General features: G+C 49.4%; 2 protein-coding genes across 7 annotated transcripts in view; both read left to right on the forward strand.

Annotated features, from left to right (window-relative positions):
• Nucleotides 1-15,598, forward strand: part of MEGF9 (multiple EGF like domains 9) — a 50,265-nt gene extending 34,667 nt beyond the window's left edge. The window contains exons 3-6 of the mRNA XM_064677089.1: nt 1,935-2,074; nt 5,583-5,726; nt 6,613-6,885; nt 10,682-15,598. Coding sequence (XP_064533159.1) covers nt 1,935-2,074; nt 5,583-5,726; nt 6,613-6,885; nt 10,682-11,136 — 1,012 coding nt within the window. The 3' untranslated portion in view covers nt 11,137-15,598. The remainder of the gene's footprint in view (nt 1-1,934; nt 2,075-5,582; nt 5,727-6,612; nt 6,886-10,681) is intronic.
• A 3,294-nt stretch (nt 15,599-18,892) lies between these two features.
• Nucleotides 18,893-21,123, forward strand: part of CDK5RAP2 (CDK5 regulatory subunit associated protein 2) — a 72,444-nt gene continuing 70,213 nt past the window's right edge. For all 6 annotated transcript variants that reach the window (XM_064677082.1, XM_064677083.1, XM_064677088.1 and 3 more), the window contains exons 1-2: nt 18,893-19,176; nt 19,333-19,400. In XM_064677082.1, the coding sequence (XP_064533152.1) occupies nt 18,908-19,176; nt 19,333-19,400 (337 nt within the window). In that variant the 5' untranslated portion in view covers nt 18,893-18,907. The remainder of the gene's footprint in view (nt 19,177-19,332; nt 19,401-21,123) is intronic.

Raw genomic sequence — 21,123 nt, forward strand, 5'->3', positions numbered from 1 at the left:
ATCTGTGCAGTAGCAGTCAGAAGCAAATAAAAACAAGCTGCTTTTTGTTTGCGCTTATTTTAAACGTTGTGACAACGTTTGGATTAATGTCAGGTCTTGTGAAAAGCTCTTTAAAAGTCAAACATACTGAGCTGCTTACCAGCATCCCTTTGAATCCTGCATCTGCCTGCTGCCCTTCCAGATAATGGTCTGGAGAGCAAGGAGACATCATATTTCTTTTTCCTTCTTGTAGTCAGGCCATTACATGTGCCCGAGGTTTCAGATTCTGGAACTATTTAATTGTGTAGCCACTTGGGCTGAGGTCCCTGTTTTGGTGTTTCCTCTTCCTTTGGCAAGCAAACAAACAACAGAAATATTAAATTATGCTGATTTCTAACAGAATCAACGTCTTCTCCCAAACATTGCAATCTACTGCATTTTAATTAAAAACAACACATCAACAGTGCATCGAGCCTCTATTAGTTTTAATCAGCAGATTCTTCTGGAGGCTTTTAGAGGTGAATTGTGCCTTGCTCACTATTCAGCTGGAGGAGAGGGGGAACAATGGATGAGCTTTGTGCAGGCACAGCAAGCCCTGAAATACTGAATTTAAAAGGTATTTCAAAGGTGTTTAAAAGGTGTTTGAATAGGGTGGAGGTTATAAAGGGGAGAGCCAAAAGAAGGGAGATCCAGCAGTGTGCGGGGGTGTCTGTGGGTGGTACCTGCCTCATGTGCAGATAAATCCATCACCTGGAGGAGACCAAATCCTGTTTATTTGGGTTGCTGTCCTGGTTCCCTGTGCAGCAGGCAGGGCTGAGGTTCTCTGCAGGTCACCCCAGGGCTCTCAGACACGTGGAGAGGCACTCAGTGCTCCCTGCCCCTCGGCTCAGGCGTTGGCTGTTCCCTGTGTGCAGGTGGGATGAGCCACTGCCGTGCCCAGGGCTTGATGGGAAAGAGCATTTCATCCATTCCTGTGATTCCTGGGAGAGCTGAGCTAAATGCTGCCAGGGTGGAAAGTTGCTTATGAAAGCGAAGGGTTTGAAGCCTCTGTGTGGAGAGAGTGGCTTGGAAAGCCAAAGGAATGAGGGTAACCTTTGCTTTTTATAGCTCCTGGTATTTGTTTGCTCGTGGCAGCCACCAGCAATGCCCTCTGTGTTCGCTGTGCAGGGCTCCACCCTCCTGCAGTCACACTGTGCCCAAGTAAACAGCTTCTGTCTGGGGTCAGCTGGAGTGGAAACCTTCTCTGGGGAAGGGAAAACCCTCTCTTGTACTTCCCTGGCCCTGCTGGGTAGCAGAAGTCAACTGGAGAGAGGCTTTACCCTCTCTCCATCCATGGAGGTGTTGTGTGGAAGGGATAAATGGGGTCATGGAGGAGAAGTGGAGGGAGTGCAGGTGGCTGACACTTGCCCTGGCTGGAACCTGAGCGAGACACCTGAGATCCTGTGCCAGCTCCCGGGGGAGCAGGTGGAGCAGGTGGTGAGCAGGGAATTGTCTGTTCACCCAAAAATCTGGGAGGTGCTGCTCAGCACTGGTGTGGAGGGGAGGTCATTATCCATGTGGGTGCTCTGCTATTGTTCAGGCACAGTGACCACGGGTGTCCCAGAGTCCTGCAGGACCCGGGGCTGGTGCTCGGTGGAGCAGGGACTGAGAGGGGCTCATTGGAGCATCTGCTGGGGCTGATGCAATGGGATGGCTTCGGGCCAGAGCTTTCTAGAATGAGCCATGATTTCTGGTGCCCAGCTGGAAATTGCTGTCGGGGCAACTGGCTTGGCAGTGACTTGGCCTTTCTTGAACTTCCCATCACTTTTTGGAATCGGTTGCTCGTGGGTTTCATGTGCTGCTTCCAGCAGAAAGGAGGAAAAAGAGGGAATGAAGCCCAAAACCCTGCCCGCAGGTTTATACCTTGGATGACTTCCAGTACAGCCAGGTTTCAGTGTTTGTTTTTCCCTCTGCAGCTCTGGGAAGTGCCAGTGTAAGGTGGGTGTCACGGCCCTGAAGTGTGACCAGTGCAGTGACGGATATTACAGGTTTAATGAAACCACGTGTGAGCCCTGTCAGTGCAACAACCACTCCCAGACCTGCAACAGCTCAACAGGTGAGTGCAGGGGCTGCAGACTTCACCTGTCTCCTTCTCTCCATTTTTTGCTGTTTGCTTTCACACACCTCTGCTCTTATCCCCTTCATCTACATCTTTATGCCTTGAGTACCCAAAATTTTTACCTTAAAACTGAAATGGAAATGCAGGGCGAGGATGGAGCTGGTCCTCTTTGAAGGAAGGCAGTAAAGGCTGTGTGTTTTGCCCCAGGCTGCAATGCAGAGCCTTAATTCAGCAGTCTGTATCGAAAATCAGGGCTCTATTGTTCTCTGCACTTACATAAACACAAAACATGGGCTTTTTAAGAGCTTTTGTTTAACTGCTGTTTACCTGGAAATATATACTGTACTGGCACTGACGTAAGGGGACATTTTGCTACAGATAGCAGGATTAGAGCTGGAAAAAACTGGCAGTGCCTAATTAATATTGCCCACTTTTTATAAATTGGCTGTGTTCATTTTCCTAGATCGTTTCTTTGATTGTCTCTCACTCAGATGTTGATGAAGTGCAAATGTCCAGGCACCTGTGCTTGAACAGCTTATGGGAGGGCAGAGGGAATCTAATCACTTTCCCATCTCCACTGGAAGGACAGATCCCAGAGGAGAGATGTTATGTGATTGCCTGTGCAACCCTCACTTCAGCCACAGGGCTCCCTTAAGAATCCAAATTCTCATCCAAACTTCCAGCTGAAATGTGGTTCTGTGATATTTATCCAGGAGCTTAGAAAGGGGTAATAATTCAAACTAATGTTGCAGAGCTTTTGTGTAGCTGGCAGAGAGGCAGAGGCCATCAAGTGAGGTGTTTCTGGGCAGTTTCTGCCCCAGTGTTCCCTCCTGGGCTGTGTGTTGGCAGCAGAGGAACAGGCAGCTGCAGTGCTGGTGCCCCGATCCCGCTCGGCGTTAGCGGTGGCGCCGGATCTGTGCTCCCTGAGGATGAATTACTGCATTTCCCTGAGGATGAATTACTGCATTCTCTCCTCTACTGAGCTCAATGTGCTTATGTCCTACCAGCATTGAAGGATATGAAACTGTCCCTAAAGCTGTGCACACATCAGCTGTGTTACTGATTTGGAGCTGGGTGTGTGGGTTTTGTGAAGGAGGAGGATAATCTGCTCTTCCTTTTTTTTTCCTCCCTCAGTGTTCTCCCTGCTTTCGATTTATGAAACAAAACCCAAAGAAAACCCAGCACAGACCTTGTCCCTGGGATGGGGCTGTTCAGGCAGCCTTTCTGGTGCTGCTGCCCATCGCTGCCCATGGCATTGCAATGAAAACCCCTCATTTTGGTTAATGACCTTTTGTTGATTTGACAAAAATATTATTTATTTTTTTTTTAAATTTTCCTCCATCTGGGGGAGGGGGGAAACCCAACAAAACCAGAACAGAGAACAGTCAATTAAAGATTAGATTTGATACTTAATAAATAAGGAGAACACTCAGCTTGCTTTAGAGGCTGCACTCTGTGTGACCTCCCCAGCTTTGCATCGATTCTATGTAGTCTTTGTCAAATTTTCAAGGTTTTTTTTTCCCATTAATGCTGTACTTTGGGCTCCCTCTGCTGGCTCTGCAGCTGGTTCCTGCTTGGCATTGCTCTGTCCAGGAGGAATATTCAAAATTACTGGGCATAAATAAATAAACTGGGCAGGGAGAGCTCCCCAGGCGACAGCACTTCCTCCGACACGACCCTTGCACCCCGTGGTGTGTCTGTACAATCAGGTGGGTTGGTTCTTCCCAGCTGGGGTACTGTGAGGTCTGATCCTTCCTGAGGGCATTATTGGGATGAGAAATGCTATTAATTATTAAGGCTTTCCACAGTGATACCTGATGGCAGGCCTGTGCGTGCTCTGCAGGGCTGAGCAATGTGCTGACTCATGGAAATGCAGCCATTTTGCAGGGCTGGTGGGGATAAATGTGAGTGATTTCTGCCCATGGGAAAGGCACTGGTCCTGAAATGATCAAGACTGTGCAGACAATGCAGGTGTGATTCCAGATTTATGCCCCCATTGATGCCTGTGGAGGACAGTCCAAGGCACCTGTGCTGTGGCCGGGAAAATGAACTTCCCATGAGTTGTGCCCTGTCCTAGGAATCCATCCTGCTGGAACAGCTGATCAGGGTTTGCTGCTGGAGAAACCGAGCCCAGCAGATAATTTTCCCCTCTAACCCTGACATCTCTCCCACAAAAACCACTGGCTCGTGTCTGACAGGCTGCTGAGGGAAGAGCAAACAGTGGGTGGGAGCTGACGCCGAGCAAGTGTCTGTAGTCATCAGGGTGCTGTCAGCGCCCTGCTGGGGGTGAATCAGCTGCTTCCCGGGTTTGCTTCCTGCCCTCAGCACAGGGATTGGCTGCAAGGACACTCCAGGCTGGCTCAGGGATGCTCAGCTGCAGAGTCATCGCTGTGGAAAGAGAGGCATGGGAGCCATGCAGTGTGTTGGGCTTGTGAGGGAGCCAAACTGTTCCGATATTAATAAGAAAATCTGTTGTGGGTTTTTTAACAGCCAGCTTTAACCTAAATCAGGATTTTTTTCCTGTGGTTGGTGTTGATATGAGACTTTGCCGTCCCCCAGCAGCACTGCTGGATCAGCTCAGTGAGTCTGTGCTCTCACATGAGGTGAATATGCTGCTCTGTGCCACCCTGCTTTACAGAAGGGGGCTGTTGCCTTTGCAGAGCGTGGTACTGAGATTTAATCACACAAGCTTCCCTCAGCTCCCTGCCACCTCACTGAGGAGCTGGCTGAATTACAGCGTGTTCCTGGTGATGGATGGGCTTTGGATAGAGGCTGTGCTTTCGTAACTAGGGAGATTTTTCTTCTCTGGTCACAGTGGTATCAAAATGCAATTTGGAGGCCATTAGGACACAGCCTCTGCTGAGACACGGCACGTCAACTTTCTGATTCAGGGGCTTCCCCAGGAAGGGGAGGTGGCTCATGTGAGCCCCCAGTTCTCCTCTGTTCCTCTGGGAAGGTCAGTGACTCACTGCTGCCTTCTCCTGTGTTGGGGATGGAGAAGCTGGAGCCACGCTGGTGGGATGGAGCAGCCTGTCCCCAAAGCAGGAGGGTGGCACACCCTCACCCCTCACCACCAGCTCTGGGGTGTAGGAAGAGGCTGCTCACAAAAAAACCCAAAGACATAAACCCGAGGGACCCCTTGTGGGGGTGGGAGACTTGAAGCTTCAAAATTCCATCTCACTGGTGCAAAGGCAAACTGAAATTCCCCTTTCCTTGAGGAGAGTTTAACATTGGTAGGCCCTGTTTACCTGCAGTGACCTTTCAGTGATAACCTGTGGGGCCTCTCTTCTGGGGCCACCTGCTTTTTCACATGATCTGTGTGTGTGGAACGAGGGGATGAGCATCAGAAGGTCATAAGAGGCCAGGATCATGTTTTGGCCAGAGGGCATCCCAACCCACCTGTGAGCTCTGATAATTGAGAGCGCTCCACGTGCATTCTTGCTCCAAATGTTCTGCTCCAGTTCCTGCTGCTGAACCATTGCCTGTGCTCCTCTCCCTTCCCCAGGCACCTGCTTGAACTGCCAGGAGAACACCGAGGGGGACCACTGTGAGCTCTGCAAGGAGGGTTTCTACCGCAGTGCCCATCCTGCCCACGCCTGCCAGCGCTGCCCCTGCTCCACCGTGGCATCCACCGGCACCTGCCGCTTACGTGAGCCTTTTCTTTTGCTCTAATTCCTCACAATGAACGTTGCTCTCTTCTGCTAAATTGCCCCTCAGAGTGCGTCAGCCCAGTGAGGTGTTTTACAGCCTGTGAATCTCCTGTTTGCGGGCACCTTGTGGAAGTAGCTCCTGCTGTGATGTGTCCCTGGTGCTTGTGCTGCCTCTCGTGAGAGCGGCTGTGCAGTGGAGGGAGCGTAGAATCGTAAAGTCATGTCAGCTGGTTTAGGTTGGAAGGGATCTTAAAAGTCTAGGTCTAACTCCCAGTGTGTTGCTGCAGCCTGCTCTGAAGAACCTGCAAAATTTTGCAGAGAGAAACTGCTGAGCCTGTGGCAACCAGGAGAGGTGCCCAGCAGTGCCATGTAGCCATCCATACCTCTGAGCCTGCTTCTGAACATCTCCATGGGACTCCAAGTAGAGATTCCCCAATGTAACTGAGAGAAGTCATGGCTGTAATAATCATATGTATAACTTTTTTTGATACTTCCTTAATCAGTTTTGCAATCAAGGCACTTCTGGCTTCTTATAGGCCAAAAAGTTCTTGCAGATGACAAGCATTCCCGATATAGTTCCAGCTGTTCTCTGAAATTGCCTGTTTGAGACGGAAATATTCAGGAGTAATGATCTCTTTCCTTAGCAACGTGCTGAGAGTGCTCTGTGAGGCTGGTGTGAGGCATCAGAGACTCCTAAAGCTGCTTTTCCCCCTAGGAACAGAGAAAAACTGCTGCAGTTCAAAAATTGTGTTTCCAGCTCAAAAACTGGAGTTTGGTTAATACTTGGGTGCTGCTGATTTTTGTCAGAGTGCCTTGTGGGAAAATTCCCCGTGCCTCTTGCAAGGGGCTGTGGCACATCCCTGCTTTCCTTCCTGTGTCCCCCAGAGCCTGGCGAGACCGTGCCGAGGTGTGACCAGTGTAGAACGGGCTACACGGGCCTCAACTGCAACCAGTGTGACAAGGGCTACTACAACTCCGACAGCATCTGCGTCAGCTGCAAGTGCCACGGGAACGTGGACCCGGCGCGTTCCCCCGGCGTGTGCCGGCCCGACAGCGGGGAGTGCATCGGCTGCCTCTACCACACCGCCGGCTTCCACTGCGAGCGCTGCGAGGAGGGCTACACCAGGGACCCCGAGGGCAGCAACTGCACCAGGAAAGGTAAAACAGGCTCCTCGGGTCTGTCAAAGCCCCCTGTGCAGCTTGGAGAGGGAGTAGCGTTGGTTGTTTGTGTTGGTTTAGGTTTATCTGGCCTGTGGTGAAGGGAAGAAGGTTGGATGTTTGTAACGTGTTGGTGCCTACTGGCCCTGAAGTGTGATCTGATTCCAGACTGTGGCAGGCACTGTTAGTGAACAAGCTGGAAAAGAAAACCCTATTTGCAGTGAATTTAAATGTAGGTTTTCAGACTTGCATTTCTTGATGTCATAGTGCCCAGTGAACTGTCCTTACTGACTGTTCCATTCCATAGCACTGGCTGGTTCCCTAGGAAGGCTGTTCTTAATGTTATCACTCTTCACACCCTGCAAACAAGAGCTGCTTGGCCCAACTTTAGGTATTCTGTGTTTTTTTTTCTTTCTAAATGGGGAAGCCAAAGCTCAGAAAGGTGAGATCCAAACTTTCAGAGAGAGTCAACACCAGAATTTGCTGGTAGCAGTTCTGGGGGGTCTCATCAGTCTCCAATTCACTGTTTGTAGCATCTCAGGTGCAAACTCTGGTGCTTAAAGGGGCTGCTGCACAGCAGGAGAGCTTGGACTAAAATGAAAGAAAATGACTCTGAAGTTGCTCCTTCAGTGTTTATCTGGAGGTTGGTCCTTACATTGGATCTTCAGCTCCATTCGTGGAATTATTACTGGTGTGATGTATTAGATGGGGGAACCCAGAGTGCAAGGAAGTGTCTGGGCATAAATTCGGCCTTATCACCAACAGAGATTCAATTCAGATCTTCCATCAGGAGCTAATGTGGTTTTTTAGTCCCGTGCTGCTCTCTGGACATGTAATCACAGAGTCCTTCCCTGCTCAGGGAGGTGATCAATACAGCAAAGTTGGAGGCTCATTAGCTGTAACAGTGCTGTCATGCAGCTGGAAACAGCACTTTTGCATCAGCTCATCCATTACCTCCCCCTGCACAGCTCTGGCTTTGTGCAAAGATCCACATGACCTTGCTCCATTAAAATCCATATATATGGCTTTGCTTGTGTACTTGTAACTTTCACCATTCAGTTTTATTTTAATGGCATTGTTATAGGCAGTTCCTGATGTGGGGGAAGATTGTTGCCTTTCACAGGGACTGGGACATGCTCTTTGAGCTTTCCTCTTTCCCTGACACTTGTTTTTCCCCTTTCTTATTAAGCAGTTAAAAATGTGTGTGGTTTCTTACACACAAATTGCCTAAAAATTGACATGCTGAGGTACTGAGCATTGACTAGTTTTAGGTTAAGATTTTCCTAAACCACGAGTGCATTGGAGTGGCCTAGTTCTGAGGGGCTTCTGGAGTGAAATCATCACCCAAGTTGTGTTTCAGTGATGGCAGCTGAAATGAGACAGCAGGTTCTGCACAGCCTGAGCAAAGCTAAACCCAGCCCTGGGTACCCACAGAGCCTTAAACCCGACCAAGATTCTGATGGTTTCAAGGCTGATGGAGAGAATATTCCAAGGACGTGCAGGGTGACTAAAGTCAGTGTTTCCAGCCCCAGAGGGGATGGTGTTCCTGCTGCCATGGTGAGGCAGAGCAAGGACTCAGTGGTGCAGTGTGGCTCTGTGCCACCCGGGAGCTGGCGCGTGGGCTCCCGCCGGAGCTCACTCCTTGCAGGAGGCAGCAGAAGCTTTGCCGAGCTGGCATCTCAATCAAGCAGCTGGATGTGATGCTCACGTCAAAGCTGCCAAAGCAGCCCATTGAGCGAACAGCTGCTGCTCTCAAGGAGCTGCTCTGGGACATCTGGAGAGCTGGCACGGCCCCGGGAGCGGAACAGGCAGCGCCGTGGCACGGCCCTGGAGCGACGCCGCGGCCGGAGCTCGGCACTGCCCGCCCTGTCACAGGGAGCTGCAGGAAATGTCTTCACCCAGGGCCTCCGTGCCAGCACTGAGCTGATGCTGACTCACAAATAAAGCCCAGAAAAGTGCTGTTTCCTTGCTGGTGAATCAGCCATTGTCTCTGTTCTGTTTTTTTCCCTAATTATAGCTGCTGGCGGGGCTTGCCAAGGATTGAGTGTTGATGAAGAAATTTGGGAAGGATGACTGAATTCCTCATGCCCTTTCCCCAAAGTCAAAGGTTTTCCAGGAACCTCTTGCTCATGTCATGTTGCTTCCTACTGCAGAATTCTGCCCATTATCCCATAGAGAAACACCTTCTGGCATTCAGCATCCTGAGTATCCTTATCAGCCTAAGGCAGGACCTGCAGATAATAGAGGAGCTGCTGCAGGGAGGGGACTCTGAGCAGGAGGCTCCATTCGGTGTGTGATGCCCATTCCAGAGGCATTTCTTCATTGCATGAACTGGGAACGTGACAGCCCAAAGTTAACTCGTGGGAGTTCCCCTGAGGACCCGTGGCAGGAGATGTGCTGAGTATTTCCAGCTCCTGTTGCCACTGGAGATGCAACTTAGTGCAAAATTAGTCCTTCGGAAGTGACTCTCCTCCTCAGTCATAATTAGTAGATGTTCAGGAGAGCTGGATCTGTACAGCACCATCAACTCTAATTGCTGCAGCTGTACGTGGGTTTAAAATGAAGTTGCTTTTCCGAGAGCAGGAAGAGAGTGGGAAAGAGGGTGAAGAGAGTCCTGTGGAGCAATAGGTGTAGAGAACATTCTGGCTGATTGAGGCTTCAGCTTCTGGAGGGTTCCTGCTGCCTAGATTTGAGAGTCTAAAATAGATCAGGTTATTCATGTGAGGAAATGCTTTATTAGTTACTTCTGTGAGCTTAATACTCAGGATTTATGGTGCTCTCTGAGGCCTGTGGCTCAGCTGGTTTGATGCAGGCATAATGACTTTGCATCCCAATTATGAGATTTCCAGTGTTGACTTGTCACTGACTCCTAGATCTGAGAAAGTACTTCTCCCATGGCTGCTGGAAGCAAGGCAGGTTCTTGGATATTTAGTGCCAAGAAGAAGGCAGAGCTCGTGGCACACTCTGGTAGTTCCCATGTTCTTTCTCATCCATGCTCATGTGGCAGCAGCTGAAACCAACACGGGATCCCAACTGGCCCCTGCTGTGTTTGAAAGCTCCATAAGAACATCCACAGTCTTTTTTTTGTTGTGATTTGGTCACCTTCTGCTTCTGGCTGTGCAGGCAGGGGGTTTCCATGAGGTTTGTGTACAACTTCCTCACTCAAAAGCAGAACTGAGGTTTTTTTGCCCTTTTACCTAAAGCAGTGCAAACACTGAAACCTGTTGCTAAAGGCTGTGATGGCTGAATACTTGTGGTTCATTTTCTCAGTTTTGATCTTCTTGTTTGTACAGGTAAGACAGAAATAATGTCATGAAAATAATCCTGCATCTGGTGCACTGGTTGTGAGGGGTTTAAGCTTCTGGAGTTGCTGTGTCCTCCCAGCCTGACTGTGCAGCCACACAGACACCAAGTGACACGTTGGTTCAGAGTCTAAATGTGCTGAGCTTGGTAAAGCCCTGTTTTCGTGGGCTGAACAGGAGCTGGGCTGGGTGACTTGCTCTCATCACAGGCTCATGTATGGAACACTGAATCCTGACTACTTCACTTATCCCTCCAGCACCAGATTTTTCATAGGGATGCTGCAGTCCATGGGCACTTAGCACACAGAATTAGTTTAATAAACCACGAAACCCAACCCTGGTGAACCATTTTGTAAACTATTTTAAAAAAAGCACCAGCTTTAACAGTGTAGACTTAATTGCCATAATAACTGATATAAATGTCAAATCTCTTCCGTTTGTGTTCGATTCCAGCTTAGCAGATTTTTATTGATCATTTCTTATTTGTTTCGTAGAAGCCACTCTTGGCCCAGAAACAAGGGAGTTTACAACTTCTGCTCCAAACACCACCAAGGCAACATCATTTTCCACGGCAGTGCTGAACAGTACGTTGTCCCCAACAACTCTACAGACGATATTTCCCGTCAGCTCCTCTGACAACAGCACCTCTGCCTTCGCAGACGTGTCGTGGACTCAGTTCAACATCATTATCTTGACGGTGATCATCATCGTGGTGGTCCTGCTGATGGGCTTCGTGGGCGCCGTCTACATGTACCGTGAGTATCAGAACCGAAAACTGAACGCTCCTTTTTGGACCATTGAGCTCAAGGAGGACAACATCAGCTTCAGCAGCTACCACGACAGCATTCCCAATGCCGACGTGTCGGGGCTGCTGGAGGACGACGGGAACGAAGTGGCACCGAACGGACAGCTAACGCTGACGACTCCCATGCATAATTATAAAGCTTAGGAGCGATCCAGCTATTCCAAAGTTGGCTTCAAAAAGCTACAGGGCTTGTGGAAGGGGTATCAGGATCCGTGCCAAGGCTCCACGCAGAGGAATTTGCTCTTCAGATACTCTGATGCTGGGCGTGCTGTAGCTTGCAGGTGAACAGAAGGCAGTGTAGTACATCCGAATTCCAGGTAATGTGGTGAAATGCATTCAGTGTCCTGTTCTCCATAAAGATCCATAGAATTCACTGTTGTTAAACACTTGATTGTGCTGGTCTGAAACATTTTGTTGTGAAGAGGTGGTGGGGTGGACAGAGCAGAACCCCCGTGAGGAATCAGAAGCTACTTCGTTTCCAGCCAACCCAACACTTGTATCTGCATCCTTTAGTTTGAGAAGTAGCTCATGAAGTAACAGTGAAATTTCAGGAAACAGACCTTTTAGAAAGGCATCATTTTAGTTCCTGATAGAAATTTGTTTGAAAGGAGGACAAAAAAAAGGGAAATAATTGTTCACTGTGCTACCAAAAGGCAAGTAGAGGAGTGAGTTGCACACTTGAAAAAAAGTCACCATTATCTGTTTCCACTAAGCAGGGAAACAGGATAAAAATCATGAGAACATTTAAATTAGGGAAGAGACTAAGCTTTTCCCTTTCTGAGTATTTATACAGGGTGATGATGCTATTAAAGCATAGCAATCCAGTTTTTTCTAGAAGGAGTTAATGAACTTGTATAGTTTCTGTGCAAGGGAAGACGACAAGACATCTCAGGGTTGCCGTGTAAAAATAAAAGCCAGGCTTAATACCCTACCCTGATAGAAATGGTGTGTTCTGTATATAAAATGTAATATATCTTCTTGGAATTGTATTTGTAATTATTTGTAAAAAAGACAACCAAGCAACCAAAAAAAAAACCCCAACAACGTAACCATGAACCCCTTCCCAACCTCCCCTACTCCCCAGGTCATGTTTTATCCTCTAGATTTTAATTGTACAGCGGTTAGTGGCATTAAAACAAAAACAAAAACAAAACATGAGGATTGTTTAAAATAATGTAAATGAGATGGCAATATTGTTGGAGCTGGGCCTCTGGCAAACAACGACTGCTTAAAGCTTTTCTTCTAGTGTCATTGAATAACGTTCTTTTTTAGAGAAAATGTGAGTGCTCCCTACTTGCATCTGTCAAATTTTGCCATTCCTTTAAATATAGAGCGAATACCAGTGTTGCCATGACTAGGGCCGAGTAGGTGTCCAAAAATCGGATGTACCAATCTGTTGTTTGCTTTTAAATCTCTATCCAAAATGCAAATTCACTGTCACGAACACACTGAGAGCCTGGTCTCCATGGCTGAGGTTCTCTGAAGCAGCTGCTCATGGGGTGAAGGGATCCCATCGCCACCTCTGATGGGGCAGATGTGCCAGAGGGCTGAGTGCAGCCTCCTGGCCTCTCGAGGGGCAAAAGCAAAGGTCTCCTGGGTTTGGGTGGAGACAGCTTTGTGATGAGGAGCTCACAGGGGCAGATCTGCACTTCGAGGCTCAAAAGGTAAAAGTGCACCATGGGTGGTTTCAGGAGTTTAAGGTAGCACAAGGTGGGGGGGGAGTCAGCTGTCAAACAAACCTACAGGGAACAGGTTTTAGAGAGTCCCTTGATTTCTGTGGGAGGCTGGTGGGCTGTTTGCAGAGGGAGAACACCAAACAGACAGCACAGCACGGGGAGGTCACACCAGGGAGCTCCTCAGCTGGTCCCTGCAGCCTGTGAGCCTCAAGACGGGGGTCCCGCCCCTGGAAATCAAACCATTGCATTGAAACGAGGCATGGAACAAATATTTCACCTCACTCCTGCCCAGCCCCAGAGCTGCAGCTGTGTTGCTGTTCGTGGTGAGGCTTCACCAGCAATTAATGCTGAGGTTCAGTGAAGTACCTGCTAAAGGTCAGCAGGAGCTGGCGGATGCATCCTCAGAGCCAGGCAAGAGTGGGTATTTCTCCAGGTGAAAAATGGTAGGGAGAATGTGGTGGTTATTTATTTGATTGCTGGTGCTGTGTGGAGGCTTTTCTTATCTTTGGAGGCTTGGGAGGGGGGGGAAATAGGTGCTTTAAACACATGCACAAAGATGCCATTTCTGCCTCAAAATTTGAATTGAAGATGAGGCACGACAAGGCAGGAGGGAAATAGTTGAGGTTGACCAAGGGAAATGGTGAGGGCAGAGTGTGGAATTGCATATAGGCCCAATGGGAAAGCTGCAGTTGCCTGCTGTGGGCCTGGGTGAGGTCCCATAGTTTAGGTAATAAATCTGGCTGATGTCATTCATAATAGGGTTACTTTTAGTAATAAAATGGGGGAGGACTGGAGGAGAAAATCTGGATATTGCTAATCCTGGAGTTACTCACGGAATTCTTAAAGAGCAGGGTGGGGCTGAAATAGAAAATTTCCTAAAAATTGTAATTATGTAGCATTGCTAATCTAGTGATACACTTGCACTTGGTCACTTCATGGGGTGGGGCAAGGTAATTTAGGAAGTGTTAGTTTTGGGGAGTGATACTAGAGGGCAAAGTGAAGGACAAACTGTTCACTTTAATGTTTCTAAAATACTTTAGTAGATCTTTTAATCTCTGCCACAAAACACCTCTTCCTCAAATTTTGGTGTGACTGGGCTGCTTTGTAATGGGAACAGACTAGGATTTTTGTCTCACTGTAGAAATAAGGACCATCTGCACAAGCAGAGCGTGGGCTCAGGTGCTGAGCCCTCCTAGTCCCTGCCTGCCACAGCACAGGAGGTGTTGGCACCTGGGCTGTTTCTGACCTTCAGAGTGCTCCAAACACTCTGTGTTTGGGCAGAGGAGGAGGTCAGGATGCCCTGCAGTCAGGATGTGTGTGTGGGGGGGCGGCAATACAGCTGTTGTCTGTGGGTTGCACATCTGGATGAAGGGATGTAGGTAGCCTGGCAGGTGTGATGGGAAGCTTGGTTGGGCAGGAGGGACCTGGCTGCCCAGGCTTGGATGGCAGAGGAAAGCACAGGATGTCCTTTAGCAGGGCACAGCGAGGATGTGGCACTGGCACAAGGCTTGTTAGGTGGGAGAATGACTGAGCAGGGACCCACCAGCCACCTCCTGCCACCCAGGCCTTGGCACTCGAGAACAACAGTTAGAGGAGGAGGTTGATGCCTCAGCAAGGAAAGAATAAACAGCTTTGTGTTTGGCTTTGGTGATGTGAGACCAGATCCTCCGTGCTCTCATCAATCATACCTGGCAGCACAGAGGGGAGGAAGAGGCTGAGCTAGCTCTGTCTCCTCTGTCTGCAGTCAGCTCTGACTGGAGGGGGTGCAGAGCTCAAACACCTCTGCTGGGTAATGAAGGTCACCAGGACCATGACCTGTGTCATCACTTGTCATGAGGCTTCCCAGGTGCTCAGGTTATGCCCCGTTGGGGTAGGGGCAGGTAAACCAGAAATGGACTCTCAGGGCTGCTTTGAGGCCCAGCTCAGCAGCCAGCGAGGCAGGGGGAGGCATCTTGTAGGGCTGAGGTGACAGTACAGCTACATGTGGCATTCCTGAGGGGCCACTGGGCAGCACCTTCTGCCCGGATCCAGCAGTGAGGGTGTCCCAGAGAACGGGGTCGTGGCATGGGACAGCAGCTGCAGAGCTCAGAGAAGGCACAACAGGGCAGGGGAGGCTGGGTGGGTGTGGGAAACCACCTCAAGGCACGATCCTTGGGGTCATGAGGGCCGGGCTGGTCCGTATGGGGTGAGCCCAGTTCCGCAGTAAAGGCGAGAGGCCAGACTGGAGCGGGTAAAGGGCACAAAGGTGTGTCAGGCCTGGGGCAGCCTGGAGGGCTCACGGCTGGGGAGAGCAGTTGGTGAGCACAGAGTGCAGCAGATGTGCAGAGAAGGGGTTGGGTTAATGAGAATAGATGATCTCGAGTCTCGTGAACCGCCGTGGCTGGAAATAGCTGCGAGGAGCGCTGGCCCTGGGGAGCTGTCAGGAGCTGTCAGCCCCTGGAATGGTAATTCCCTTGGGCCAGGCTGGGCAAACTTAGCATTTAGGAAAGAGGAACGGATGTATTGAGGATCCTTCAGGTATGCTGGGTCAGTTAACCACTGCTGTGCAGCACTGTTACCTTCAGTGTTACAGGCAATGTAAACGTGGCAGAAAGTTTGCACAGTCTCCTTTAAATAAAGGGTATAAAAATACTTTTCTCTTTAAAGTGAAGTTTTAGAATGAGCTCCCACAGGGCTCTGCTCTTTGTGTGTCAGAGGAATGGATTAAAATAAGAAAAATGTGGGCCTTAAAAGTTGTACTTGCTCCCAACTGAAACCCATCAGTCTCACTACACGTCCAAACACGGCGTCTCCCAAGCATATGCTATGCTTACAAATGCATTTCTAAAAAGAAAAAAAAAGTGTATGATTTGAATATATGTCAGAATTTATACAGAAGAATGTTATTTAAAATGAATAAAAATAAATGTATATAATTTGTATCTATGCCACTTGGATTTTTGCATCTGTGGTTTTGTTCATTGAAGTTCAGCAGGAGTCTTTCCAATGACAGAAAGGATTGAATCTGATCTCATCCTGGTAATGATATTTGTTCCAAGAGAATTATTCCTTCATTATAGCCCTGTATGTGAGATGAGAACCGAGGCACAAAAATGTTTTTTAACATCAGATATCCATAAGTACAGTTGACATCCTGTGTCAGATAATCCAGCTAAAAAATGAGTCCTCTGGTCTCTTGTGTCTGCTATGAACCATCCCAGCCCTCAGCTGCTCACACTGACATGTTTGGGATCTCCACAGTCAGTGTCTGTTCTCCCACTGTTTTCTATATCATTCACACGGACACATTTTGTCAGAGATGTGAGTCATTAACAACAAAACCCTCAGAGCAAAGCTAGAAATGGGATGAGGATATTGGATCAGATTTTTCTTCATGACCACAAATGTCTTTCAAAGGCCATTTCTGCTATAGATATTTAGAAATCCACATGTGTGGTGTCACTAGTTTTGAACACTTCAGGGAGTGTCTGTGGAAAACTTGTGTTTCTGTTTCTGTTGGCAGCGTTAAGAAATTAATTTATTTGCAAATACAACTGCTAAAGGCTCAGCTTTTCTGCTGAAAGCTGTGTCTGACTCTGCAGCCCTTATTAAGCAAAGAACTTGGAGAGGTAAGGCTTCATAAACTGAGCGAGCACTTGGTTTTAAGTGTTCATTCAAATGTTTAGCTGAGCCAGAGCTATATAAGTAAGGGCCACAGCGGTGAAATTCCAGGGAGTTTATTGGGACCTGATTTGCATTAGCAGAGCAGTCGGGCTGTGTATGACTTAAGTTAGGAAGAATCTTGCTGGGAGCTGTGAGAGGAGGAGGCAGAACTGAGAGCTGAACCAGGTCCCCAGAGTGGGGAGTGAGAGCAGGGGGGTGAGGAGGACCCTGACAGTGACATCCACCCTCCTTGTGCCACCACAGCACAGCACAGTGAGCAGCTGGCTCTTGTCCTGCTCCAGGGCAGCTTGTGCTCGACTCATCCCTACACTACACTCACCATAAGTACTTCCTTCCCAGACTGTCTTTAGGGACTCTCTTCCTGAGGTGGGAAGGACCTCGGGCTTCCTTTAGAAGCAGGGAAGTTCCAACACAGCTTCTTGGCATGAGGATTTAGTGTAATCTCCCCAAATGTGCTGCTAATTAAGCTAAGTTTAAACAACATTAAGCAGATTATGAGAAGGCAAGTTGTTAACTGCTTCTAGAGGTATTTCCCAGGCCTTTCTGCCCCCTCAGCTTCCTGGTACTGCTGCAGGTTTCAAAACATTGTGCAGTGCAGTAACCCAGGGAAATTTCCCATCCTATCTGTCTATATATACATAGACTTATAAAATCCTGGAATGTTTTGGGCTGGAAGTAACCTTCAAGATCATCTGGTTCCACCCCCTGCCATGGGCAGGGACACCTTCCACTAGACCAGGTTGCTCAGGGCCCCATTCAGCCCGGCCTTGAACACTTCCAGGGAAGACAGAAATGGGTATATCTCTATATATCCATATCTTTATCCATTGGACAAACACTTCATGAAGCACTAAACTTCACAAGGAGGGCCCTCCTGATTTCCTTTTGAATGTTGGACATGGACCATGGCTCTGCAGACAGAGGTGCTGTGTGTGCCCACAGCACACGAGCAGGGAGTGGTTTGCTCTGTACATGTGGCTGATGGACACTGATTTAAAGACATGCATCAGATACATCACACCTCGCTGAAACCTTAAACAAGAGCAAATTGGTATCATCCTCTCGGTGAATGGACTCATTCATTTTATGAAGACCTGCTCTGTAGAGAAGGGAAGCCACATTTCAGCCCGGCTGGTCAGATCTGGTGCCATATGGCAGACGTGATTTTGTGAACTTAACTTCATCTTGGCAGAGGCCACTGCAGAAGGGTCCCAGTCACATAACGTGACCAATATCTCCCAAAGTCTGTCATGGGGGAGTCGAAGGGACCAAACATCCCTTGGGGTCACCAGAACCCAAAGGCAAAGCATGAGGCATGTCCAATTGGACGGGAGATAGGATTAAGAGCCTAGTTGTGCTGAGTAGTACCTGGCATTTCCTGGCAGTCTGGGGGCTCTGACAGCTGCACCATCCTGCACTTGTACTCATAAAGCTGAAAGGATGAAGCAGGGATAGGAAACCCACCATGACCCTACACACCCAGAGCTGCAGGGGCTGCTGCCACCAGCCTGGGGCATTTGACAGGTGACAGCATCAATCTGTTCTGAACAGTGAGGTGGTGCAGGTGCACAGAGAAAACGGAGCTCACCAGGCACAGGTCAACTGGGGATGATAAACTCACAGAATTACTGTGGCCCATGGTCAGCCCTTGTCTGTGGCTGATTTCCTGGCCGGGTAAAAGTCCCTTTGAGACAGCCCAGAGGATGGAGAGTGAAACCTGACACAGTGAGTGAAACCTGACACAGTGGTACTGAAGAGGAAACCAAATCTAGAAGGGGAAACCAAATCTAAGGCACACGGTTACTCCCGTGGGTGAGGTGAGTGTCCCGCTGGGACGGATGGAGCTTCCTCGTCTTACATGGAACACTGAGAGCCAGTCCCAGCATGGTGATGCTGTAAATATTGCAGGGAAATATTTCAGTCCTACACACAAACAGCTCCCAAACAATGAATTCAAAAGGAGGGCAAGCAGGGTGGGCAGCAAGGGGGTGTCTGGAGCTCCACTGGCTCCGGCACCGTTACTATGGCCGTGCCCTCGGGGACACGGTGTAGGAGGGGACACCACAGCGTTTAATCCAGTGTAGCATTTCCAGCTGTCGATATTCTGAAATGTTCAATGTAATCGCATTTTCTGCCCTCAAAAAGTGGGAGAGCCGACGTGCTTAGACCTTTGCTTCACAAACCCCCCCCGGCACCCCCCCCCCCAAACCCAGATTGTTTCAAAATGAGCCTGCATGGATGCTGACAGCAGCTGGCTTCGCCCCTGCCAGCTCCGGAGAGCAGCGATTAGAATTTGGAACTAAAGCGTCATTATTTCTCCCGCCAAGCCTGATGACGGCTTGGCGCTGCGGGGGGAACATGGAAACCATCAGCTCCAGCGGCTCTGCCAGACCCGGCAGGAGCCCGGGGCCGTGGCGCATCCCTGCAAAAGCCTCTTCCAAAGGGGTATTTTTTGGAGCGGGGCCCGGGGAGCGGCGGGGGTCGCTCTCGGGCTCCTTCCCTCACTCAACATGGCGCCCGCCGGCTCCCTCCCCCTTTGCCCATCTGGCACCCGCCCCGCTCTGCCCTCAGCCGACATGGCGCCTTGCCCGCCCACCTTCCCCCGCTGCCCGCAACAAACATGGCGGCTCCCATTCAGTTTCTATAGTGCCCGCCCTCTACGCGCCCCCGCGGCGGCTTCAGCGGCTTCAGCTCTGCCGACGCAAAGATGGCGGCGGCGATTGCGGGCGTTTGAATTCCAGGGAAGCCGCCAAACCCTCGCACAAAGGCAGCGGGAGCGGCAGGAGCGTCCCATGGATTCGCTGCCGGGGGAGGATCCCACGCTGCCGCTGGCGCTGGAGGGCAGGTACGGCGGGGGCTGCGCTGCGGGGGCTGCGCTGGGGCGCGGGGCTGGGCCCGCCGGCCGCGGGGTCAGCGGGACGAGCCCCTCCGGCGTTCGGCTCTCAGCGCTCTCCTCCTCCTCCTTCTCCTCCTTTTCCTCCTTCTCCTCCTCCTTCCCCAGCGCCAGCGCCTCCCAGCTGCCGGACATCTCCCGCGGGGACCCCCAGCCCGGCCCGCCCGGCGGACAAGGTAAGGCTGGGTCTCTGTTGGGGGAACCTTGCGGGGGGAAACCTCAGCCCTGCGGGAAAAGGAAAGGGGCAAGAAAAATGGCTTTTAAGTGATGTGTTTCTGTGTAAGCGAAGGGCTTTTAGGGCCAGCGGCTGCCGCCGTCGCTGCCGTGAGCTCCGCTGCTCGCGGTCACCGCGGCTCGCAGCCTTACATAAGACGATCAGCGATTTTGTGGAGCGCGTACTTAAAATGCTTGGAATATCCAGGCGGGCGATGCTGCCCGGCCGTGCTCCGCTCGGCGGTAGGGTTGTTACGCGCTGTGCATCCTCCGGGTCTCAGTTCGGCTGTTCAGTTCCCGCCTGCCTGAAGGTCTAGACCCGGCGTCTCGGCTTTTATCTAGTCGTGCATTAAGAAATCTTCCTCTACAGTTCCTCTTGAACAGGAGCTGTAATTCTGTGCATTTTTCTGTATGATAACCGTAGAGTCACAGACTGGTTTGGGTTGGAAGGGAACCTTAAAGCTCATCTCATTCCATCCCCTGCCATGGGCAGGGACACCTTCCACTATCCCAGGTTGCTCCAAGCCCCATCCAACCTGGCCTTGGACACTTCCAGGGATGGGGCATCCACAGCTTCTCTGGGCAACCTGTGCCAGGGCCTCACCACTCTCACAGGGAAGAATTTTTTCTAAATCTCTACTCTAATCCTGCCCTCTGTCAGTTTAAAGCCCTTCCCCTTTTGTTCTGTCACTCCAGGTCCTTATGAAACACCCCTCTTGTAGCTCCATCAGGTTGCCAGGTGCCATCTAACTGTTCATCCTCAGGTGTGGGAGACTTGCTTGAAACACTTATTTTAAAGTAAAATGCCTGGACAATACTGGTTTGAAACCTCCTGCCTCTGTTGTTTACTGTCCTGGGCTCCGTTAGGGTCAATTTCAGGTGTCTGTTTTGGTTTTCTTTATGAATGTGTTTCTTTGTGAATGTGTTTCTTTATGAATGTGTTGACTTTCTTTATGAATGGCTGACTTCATGGTATAGGTGAAGTAGTAATTGAAGCTAAGACAAATCAAATTAGATGGTTTACCAGGAAGTTATATTTACTCACAGAAAGAAGCAAATATAAATTACGTACTCGTGCTGCTCTGTTGTGCAACTGCTCAAGGAAAGCTGCCTTGTGAAACTAATTAGACTTTCAAGATGTGAAAACCACTGACTCTTTGGGTAACTTTTAAGACTGCTCTACACAGCTGCACAGCAATTTTGGAAGTGATTTAAATGAAATATTTTCTTTTAGTTAATAGGAGAGTCAGTCTGAGTCCCCAGCTATATCTTCTTTATATTTAAGATGATGTAAGTGCTACATGTTTTATATATTGTCATTATTCTGATTGGAAGTTTAGTCTGTCAGATTTGAGTGGAAATAAGTTATGCAGCTCTGTTAAATGTGGCTGCTGCAGAATGTGTGTGCAAACAGAACTTGTAGGTTCAGGAGGGATTAAATTTTAGGAATGTAAATCCTGGCCGTTTCCTCTGTTTATCTTTTCCTTCAGTCTGAGGTTTAGGCCTGTTCTGTGACCAGTGAGATACTGAGAGATTTGAATTGCTTTCTAGTAAGTTAATGAGAATTAATTTAATGTGGGATTCCTCTGTAGTTGCTCTGAGGACTTATTGTTGTGAGTGCACCTCACATAGCCTAATTTCAGTGTACATCATGGTTTAAATGGGTGATGCTGGAATTTGGGAGCT

Source organism: Pseudopipra pipra, chromosome 20 (assembly GCF_036250125.1).
Source record: "Pseudopipra pipra isolate bDixPip1 chromosome 20, bDixPip1.hap1, whole genome shotgun sequence".
In the NCBI taxonomy this organism is placed as follows: Eukaryota; Metazoa; Chordata; class Aves; order Passeriformes; family Pipridae; genus Pseudopipra; species Pseudopipra pipra.